The 9,206-nt window shown below is 38.4% G+C and overlaps 1 protein-coding gene across 1 annotated transcript; it reads right to left on the reverse strand.

The window, feature by feature from the left end:
* Window positions 1-7,952: 7,952 nt before the first annotated feature.
* On the reverse strand, window positions 7,953-8,908 carry LOC125136498 (olfactory receptor 10C1-like). Its single transcript, XM_047797342.1, is given in 2 exon segments — window positions 7,953-8,830; window positions 8,833-8,908. Coding segments are annotated over 2 exon segments (954 nt in total).
* Between the last annotated feature and the right edge of the window lie 298 nt (window positions 8,909-9,206).

The raw sequence follows: 9,206 nt of genomic DNA on the forward strand, positions 1-9,206 counted from the left end.
ATTCAGAAGTGTGTATTCCATTCGACACAATGCTGCCCCAAAGAAGAAAGCCCATATTAGGAAGACGACAGTAGGTAATATCAAGAGTGCTTTGCATGTGTGCAGTTTATTATATCCCAGAGACTCTTGGGCATTATTTTCAGACAGCCCGTTAATGCTTATCCCAGATGAGTTAGCAGACAAATTCCTTTGGGACAGAGTTCTCCATGGAAATGCTTCTGGTGTACAATTAGTTATCTACTGAATTGAGGTTGTTAGATATGTTTTAGAATAAACTCATTTGATTTCTCGAAACACTGGAAACTAATTTTACTTGATTATTTTATTCACTTATTATCTTTGTAATGTTTCTTTTATTGGCAATGATTTTTTAAATTGAAGCATCATTGACATCCAACAATACATTATTTTTCAGGTGTACAGTGTAATGCTTTGACCTTCATATACATTGCTAAATGATCACAGTAAATTAACCATCAGTCGCTATACAAAGTTACAATTTTTTCTTTGTGCAGAGATCTTTAAGACTTATTTTCTTAGTGGTTTTTCAAATTTGCAATAGTGACTGTAACACATCAAACCTGTACCACAGAAGTGACCTGAACCACTACAGCGACAATGCCAGATCCTTAACCTGCCACCTCACAAGGGAACTCCAGGGTTCTCTGTTTTGTTACATGGATCTATGTATCTGTTTTTGCTTGTTTGTTTTTAGGGCCACACCTATGGCATATGGAAGTTCCCAGGCTAGGGTTGAATGGGAGCTGCAACTGCTGGCTTATGCCACAGCCATAGCACTGCTGGATCTGAGCTGTGTCTGCGACCTATACCATAGCTCACGGCCATGCCCCTGAGTGAGGCCAGGGATTGAACCCACATCCTCATGGATACTAAGTCAGACTTGTTACTGCTGATCCACAATGGGAACTCCTATATGTCTGTTTTTATGCCAGTATCATAGTGTTTTGTTTATGACTGCTTTGTAGTCAGGATTGAAATCAGGGAGCGTGATGCCTCTGGCTTTGCTCTTAAGATTCATTTGGCTATTCAGGATATTTTGTGTTTCATACAAAGATTTAAAATTACACAAAGATTTAAAATTACTCATTCTAGTTCTGTGAAAAATGCCACTGGAATTTGATAGGGATTTCATTGAACCTGTATATTGCTTTGGGTAATATGGATATTTAATTCTTGCAGCTCATGAGAGTGGAATATATTTCCATTTATTTGTGTGTTCTTTAGTTTCTTTTGTCAGTGTCTTATAGTTTTCAGTGAACCGGTCTTTCTTCATTTCTACGTATTTTATTCTTTTTGAGGTGATTGTATATGGGATTCTTTATGTCTGTTTCTGATGATTGTTGGACAATAATTTTAAATAGGGTTCATTTAGACCAAAGCTAGTTTGAGTAAAAGGATGTGGAGACATTCATGTGAATTTCTTGCATATCTTATTTTGTTCAACTTGTAGAATAAGTCCAATAAGACATAATATATCTGGCCATACCTAATAAATAAAGGGACACAAAAATAAGTTGAAGAGAGAAGAAAAAACCGGAAGTGGTCTTTCTGGGAGGAGGAATAAAATGACATTAAAAATCCTTTAAAATATTTAATGATTTTCAGAGTTCCCGTCCTGGCTCAGCAGAAATGAATCTGCCTAGCATCCATGAGGATGGAGGTTCAATCCCTGGCCTCGCTCAGTGGGTTAAGAATCTGGCATTGCCGTGAGTTGTGGCATAGGCCATCAGCTACAGCTCTGATTCGACCCCTAGCCTGGGAATCTCCATATGCCGTGGGTGCGGCCCTAAAATAAAAAGACAAAAATAAATATTTTAAAATTTTAATGATTTTATAATATGAAGAATTAATATGAAAATTTCTCTCTCTTTCTCACACACATACCCATAACATCCCACATAATAATAGTCCGATTTGTATGCAAACATTAAGATTTAAAAGTTATACACACAATCCATGAGTGCATTATTCGAAAAGCAAATTCAAATGTACTGAATAACAGGTACAAATAGATATGTCTCCCTTTGAACATCCTCTTTCCATGTCCCATAATCTCACTGTCCTTTCCGTAAAGGAAACCACTAGTATCACATGAGTGTGTATTGTTCCACTTTACAAGTGTGATGGCTATTTTTCACTGTCTTTCCTCCCTCGCCCAGATCCACTCTTTATCCCACTATGTATGTTGAACTCTATGCTCTACTCAAAAGTCTGAATCAAAGGAGTCCTTGATATATGGCTTCTGTCTGGATTCAGCCAATGGGGGTCACCAGTTGAGGACTAGAGAAAGAGAGAACAGCTAGTTTGGTTTATTTTCCCTTGGCTCCCTCTCAGCTGGGACACATGAGGTGGCCTGTATTGCTCAAGCAAAAGTCATAGCTCCTGGAGATAGCTGTGTATTACGGTTTCTTTTTTTCTGGTTTCCAGTACCACTTCCCCACTTTGTTGCTTCAGGCCTTGGGTGTGTGACAGACGTCCACTGTGGCTAGTTCCAGGGTAGTGCATGTCACAGTAAACATATAGACGCCCCTTGTTGGTGTTCCAAATCCTTCTCACACCTTTGATCAATATTTCCTTTTTTCAGCTTCCCTCATTTTCCCAGGTGGGTGTGCCATCTATTATAGCTGATATAGCTCTCCATTTTCAAACAGACCAGCATCATTCCATGCTTCAGAACTTTTGAATCGCCATTTCTTCTACCTAAAATGCTCTTCTCTTGACTTCATCATGGCTAGCTCCTTCCTGTCTTTCAGTTTTGAGCTTAAACACCCCTTCTAACAAGGGATACCCAATGTGAATTTACTTCTTAGTCTCTCTATAGCATAATCTTTTAAGTTTCATCGAGAGATTATTTTCCAAGTTATTTTACATTCCAATTCTCTCTCTGAAAGATGTAAATTTTATGACAATAGTAACTAAAAAATTACAATGGAATCATCTCATACATATTATTATGTCACTTGATTTTTACACACAGACTTTTTCATGGCGGAGAAATTGACAAACCGATACTTAAAACATTTTTCTTTTCTTTCTTTCTTTTTTTTTTTTTTTTTTTTTTGTGTGTGTTTTCTAGGGCCGCACCCGAGGCACATGGAGGTTCCCAGACTAGGGGTCTAATTGGAGCTATTGCTGCTGGCCTACACCACAGCCTCGGCAACACCGGATCTCTAACCCACTGAGCAAGGCCAGGAATCGAACCTGCAATCTCATGGTTCCTAGTCAGATTCGTTAACCACTGAGCCATGATGGGAACTCCCATTTTTCTTTTTTCTACAACATGCTATCTGATATACTTTTGCTGCATTTTCTATGTTTTGGCGTGTTGTTTCTGTTTTGATTATTCTCAAAGTATTTGGTTATTTCCCTTGTAATTTCCTTTGATTTATTATTTAGAAGTACATTGTTTAATTTCTACATGCCCATATGTTTGTCAATATTTTTGTTACTGATTCTAAGTTCATTCAGTCGTGTTTAGAGGATATACTTTCAGTCATTTTAATTTTTTTTAAGGGCTGCATCTGTGGCATATGGAGGTTCCCAGGCTAGGGATTGAATCGGAGCTGCAGCTGTCAGCCTACCTACAGCCACAGCAACCTGGAATCCAAGCTGCATCTGTGACCTACACCACAGCTCACAGCAATGCCAGATCCTTAACCCGGTGAGTGGGGCCAAGGATGGAACCCACATCCTCATGGATACTAGTCGCATTTGTCACCCCTGAGCCACTACGGGAACTCCCCTTTCAGTCATTGTAAATTTATTGTGAGTTGTTTCATGGCCTAATGATCTATTCTGTAGAATGTTCCATATGCAATGAGAAATATATCTATTCTGCTTTTTTTGGACGAAGTGCTCTGTAGATGTTTGTTAGTTTTATTTTGTTTACCTCGTTTGGCTCTCTCTTTCCTTGCTGATATTCTGTCTAATTTTTCCATCCATTATTTTAAGTGGGGTACTGAAGTGCAGCAGTTATTGTGGAATTAACCATTTGTCCAATTAGTTCTGTTACTTTTTATGTTATGTACTTGGCAATCTTTTGTTAGATGCATCCGTGTTTGTTAGATCTTCTTGATGGATAGACTAAATTTATCATCATAATTTTTTTGACCATAGTAACAATTCTTGTCTTTATGTCTATATTCTCTGATATCCACATAGCTGTTAGTGCTATCTTTTTTTTGCTTTTTTTAAAATTATTTTTTGAAGTATAGGTGTTGTAGAATATTAGAAGGAGTTTCAAGTGTACAGCATAGTGATTCACTACTTTTACAGGTTATACTCTATTAAAATTGTTGCAAGATAATGGCTGTAATTCCATGTGTTAGGCAATAGAACCTGGTTTCTTATCTATTTTGTACATAGTAGTTTGTATCCATTAATCTCATCCCCCTCTCTTGCCCCTCCCCTCTTCCCTCTTTTCATTGGGAGCCACTAGTTTGTTGTCTATGTTTGTGAATCTGTTTCTGTCTTGTTACACGCATTGATTTGTTTAATTTTTTAGATTCCACATACAAGTGATGAGAAGAAGTGTTTGTAAATGTGTCACATCAATGTGTCTTCTTTATCCCCTCATCCATTCAAGTGTTCATGGATACTAAGTTTGCTGTCATTTCTGGGCTATTGTAAATGATGCTGCTCTGAACATTAGGGTGCCTGTATCTTTTCAAATTCGTGTCTTTGTTTTCTTTAGGTATCTACCCCGAAATGGAATTGCTGGATCATGTGGTAGTTCTGTTTTTAATTTTTTGAGACATCTCCATAATGTTTTCCACAGTGGACTGTACCAATTTATAGTCCTACCCAGAATGGGAAAGGGGTCCCTTTTCTCTGTTTCCTCACCAATATTTATTATTTGTGTGGTTTTTGATGACTGACATTCTGATAGGTGTGAGGTGACATCTCATTGTAGTTTTGATTTACATTAATCTAATAATGAGTGATGTTGAGCATTTTTTCATATGCCTATTAGCCATCTATTATGTCTTCTTTGGAAAAACGTCACTTCAGATCTTCCACCCATTTTTTGACTGAGTTGTTCATTTTCTGATATTTGTTGTATGAGCTTGTTAGGTATTTTGAGTGTTAGCCCCTTATCATATAGGCTTGAGTATTTTCTCCTATTCAGTAGGTTGTCCTTTTTTTGCAGCTCATTTTCTTTGCATGTGAAAGCTTTTAAAGTTAATTAGTCCTGTTTGCTTGTTTTTGCTTTTATTTCTTTTGCCTGAGCATCCAAAAAAATATTGCTATGATTTATGTCATTAGAGCATTCTGCCTATGTTCTCTTCTAGGAGTTTTATGGTTCCAGGTTATGTTTTTTGAGGTTTCAGGTCTTACGTTAAGGTGTTTAGTCTATTTGGAATTTATATTTGAATATGATGTGGGGAAGTATTTTAATCTTATTCTCTTACATGTAATTGTCTAGTTTTTGATCTTTTTAAGTGTATAAAACATCAAAATTAGTAAACTAAACACAAAAGTTCATGCTACAAAATTGTTTTTAACTGGTTTTAATTTTTAAAAATCATTCTTTTTTCCTTGGAGTTCCCGTCGTGGCGCAGTGGTTAACAAATCCGACTAGGAACCATGAGGTTGTGGGTTTGGTCCCTGCCCTTGGTCAGTGGGTTAACGATCCGGCGTTGCTGTGAGCTGTGGTGTAGGTTGCAGATGCGGCTCAGATCCCACGTTGCTGTGGCTCTGGCATAGGCCGGCGTAGGCTAGTGGCTACAGCTCCGATTCGACCCCTAGCCTGGGAACCTCCATATGCCGAGGGAGCAGCCCAAGAAATAGCAAAAAGACAAAAGAAAAAAATTTTTTTTCTCGATTAAGCAACATATTTATAAATAATAATCTCTGATGCCTGCAGATAATTCCTGCCTATTTCTGTAGCATAATTGTTAATTGGCTATTTTTTGCATTTTCAGAATATTTCTATTCTTAACTGAACACAGATATAAATAAAAAACACAGTGTGTTTTGTTTTGGTCTTCAGTGAATCAGATAGCTTTTGGTAAAATGGGCATATCTGGCAAAACAGACATCTCGGTCATTAGTAACCATCACTATCATTCCGTGACTGGAGAATTACCACATCTTCTTTTTCTTTTCCAGCTTTTAAGATGAAATTGACAAATAAAATTGTGAAGACTTAAGGTGTATAATGTGATGATGTATATATCAAACATATATCCCTCGATGTATGTGTCCATTGTGAGATGAGCACCACGATCAAGTTAAGCAACGTGTTCATTGCTCACATGGTTATCTTCTGTGTATGTGTGTGGTCAGAAGAGTTAAGATCCGTTCTGTTAGCAAACTTCAAGTACATAATTCAGTGTTATTAACTACCGTCACCATGCTGTGTGTTAGATCCCCAGAACTCATTCATCCTATGCTGTAGGTTGTCACGGTAGCTGTCACAGTTCTCCATTCCTTGTCCTATACCCACTGCTATGTGGGTAGCTGAGAATCTCTCATAGATCACAGCACCTCCCTGAGAACGAAATGTTCAAAGCCAAGGTAATGTTCCTATAGATGCCTCAAGCGACTAGACTGTCCATTATCTAAATGGACGATGTCCATTTATCTTAAGAGCAAGTTTTCGGATGATTTCCAAATGTATTTGGTCAAGATTCATCTGAACATATGTAAATCTTTTTTTTAATTAGTCAAATGAATTTATCTCATCTCTAGTTGTCTAATGATCATAACTGAACATATGTAAATCTTATACATAAAAATAAATTTAAAATTATATTATTTAGTGTTAGTTCAGTTTTCTTCTTCCATCCTAGAATTTAAATAGGTGTTCTCCTTCTTTTGAAAAACATTTTCACCATGAAGACTCTGGTGAACATTTCCTGTAATTTTCTTTTAATATTCTGCAACAGATATTTCTGATTTTTTTTTTTTTGGTGCCAAAACCTGGGATGAACCAGGGAGCTTTTGGATTACTTTTAAATTTTAATAATTTTCTTCTTTTGGATGTTACATATTTTTACAGTACACACAACTCAAAAAGGAACTATTTAACTCTCTGTCATGTACCAATAATTAAGGTTGAAGAATTTTGAAACATTTTTATGGAAGGAAGTAACACACATCACAGAGCTATTAGGGCATAAAGGGCCATGTGGGACACACATATGTGGAAGCACTACCCCAGAAGTTATATGGATCTCTCAGGGGCTAGAAAATGCCTAAGAGTTTAGAGTGGGAACTTGTTAGGCTTCTGAGATATAATCTGGCAATTTGTCCTTTTAGCCTATACTTTAGCCTAAATGGGAACATTTTGGGAAACCTGTCTAGTGTTGGACTCATCCATTAAAATTCTTTGGTAGCCAACTTCCTTCCAGAATTTGGTAATGAGAACATTAACTGTGAGTACAGAGGTATCTCTCAAATAACAATCACTGTTGTTCAAGAAGGTTCTTACAAAACGGATTGACAAGTACAGTTGTCCCTCCCTCCGTCCTTTTCTCTTTCTCTTTCTTTTCTTCCTTCCTTCCTTCCTTCCTCTCTCTCTCTCTCTCTCTCTTTCTTTCTTTCTTTCTTTCTTTCTTTCTTTCTTTCTTTTCTTTCTTTCTTTCTTTCTTTCTTTCTTTCTCTCTCTCTTTCCTTCCTTCCGTCCTTCCTTCCATCCTTCCTTCCTTCCTACCTTCCTTCCTCTCTATCTTTCTCTCTTTCTTTTTTAGATATTTTTAAATGATAGTTGATTTATATTTTCTGTCAATTTCTGCTGTACAGCACGGTGATCCAGTCATACATATATGTACATTCTTTTTCTCACATTATCCCCCACCATGTTCTATAACAAGTGACTAGATCTTCCTTCCCTCCTTCCTGCTTTCCTTTTACTTCACCTTTCTTTCTTTCCTCTTATGATGGTTTTGCATCTTTTTCAAAGAGCAATTTTTGTGGTCCTCTGGTATCTACCTATGAGCCAATACTTTTTTCTTGCCTAGAGTTCTCCTAAGAGCTGCCTTGACTTCCTTGTTCCGTAAACTGTAGATGATGGGGTTGAGCATGGATGTCACCACGGTATAGGAGAGGGCTAGGAGTTTATCTATTCCTGGTGAATGGCTAGCCTTGGGTCTCAAGTAGGTGACAGATGCTGAGCCATAGAAGAGTGTTACTACAAGTAAGTGGGAAGAACAGGTGGAAAGAGCTTTTTGGCGGCCCTCAGGTGAGGGCATGCTGAGCACGGCAGCTAGAATTCTGCCATAAGAAGCAATGATGAGTAAAAATGGGCTGGAAATGCAAAGGGTGGCTGCAACAAAGACTGTAGCCTCATTATGGGAGGTATCCCCACAGGCAAGTGCCAGGATAGGGGGGAGGTCACAGAAGAAGTGGTCTATTTCACAGGGGCCACAGAAGTTCAGGGAGAAAATATAGTTGGTCTGGCCCAAGGCTACCATGCATCCCACTCCCCAAGAAACCATTGCCAAATGGACACACACTCCACGACTCATTCGTGTCGCATAGTGAAGTGGGGAGCATATGGCCATATAGCGGTCAAAAGCCATGGCCGCCAAAAGACAGCACTCACTGACAGCAAATAATGTGAAGAAAAACATCTGTGTAGCACACCCCTCCCGAGAGATTCCTCGGGCCTCGCTCACAAGGCTCTGCAGCATCTTGGGTACGACAGAGCACGTGTAGCCAATCTCCAAGAGAGACAAGTTGGCCAGGAAGAAGTACATGGGGGTGTGGAGGACCGGGTTGGTCCAGATGGCAGTGGCTATGAGAGCATTGCCCGTCAGTGATGCTAAGAACATGAGCAGGATGAGGGTAAACAAAAGGAAACAGTGACCTCAGAGAATCTGGCAAAGGCAAAGCATTTGACAGACATGCTGTTGTCCTGCCACAAGGAACAGTTGAAGGTCATGCCTAGAAAAAAGAAGGCAAGGTCATCATCAAGAGTCTTTCACATAGAAATCTGAATCTTTCTCTTACTCTTAACAAGCTCTCGTGAGTCAGAGAGATAGATTTCTTTTCTGCAATTCTAAAATTCAAAGTTTGGAAGTTACCCTCATCTTGAAACCAAATCCTATTCCATGTTCACTCTCCTGGTTGATTTGTCATAAATAATCTAGTCAGCAGGCATAAAATGGAAAAGAGTTTAGTAAAATTCTCTCTCTCATCCCTTCATTTTACCAGTTGTCAAATACTACCTGATAAGGTCC

This window comes from Phacochoerus africanus, chromosome 9 (assembly GCF_016906955.1).
Source record: "Phacochoerus africanus isolate WHEZ1 chromosome 9, ROS_Pafr_v1, whole genome shotgun sequence".
Classification (NCBI taxonomy): domain Eukaryota; kingdom Metazoa; phylum Chordata; class Mammalia; order Artiodactyla; family Suidae; genus Phacochoerus; species Phacochoerus africanus.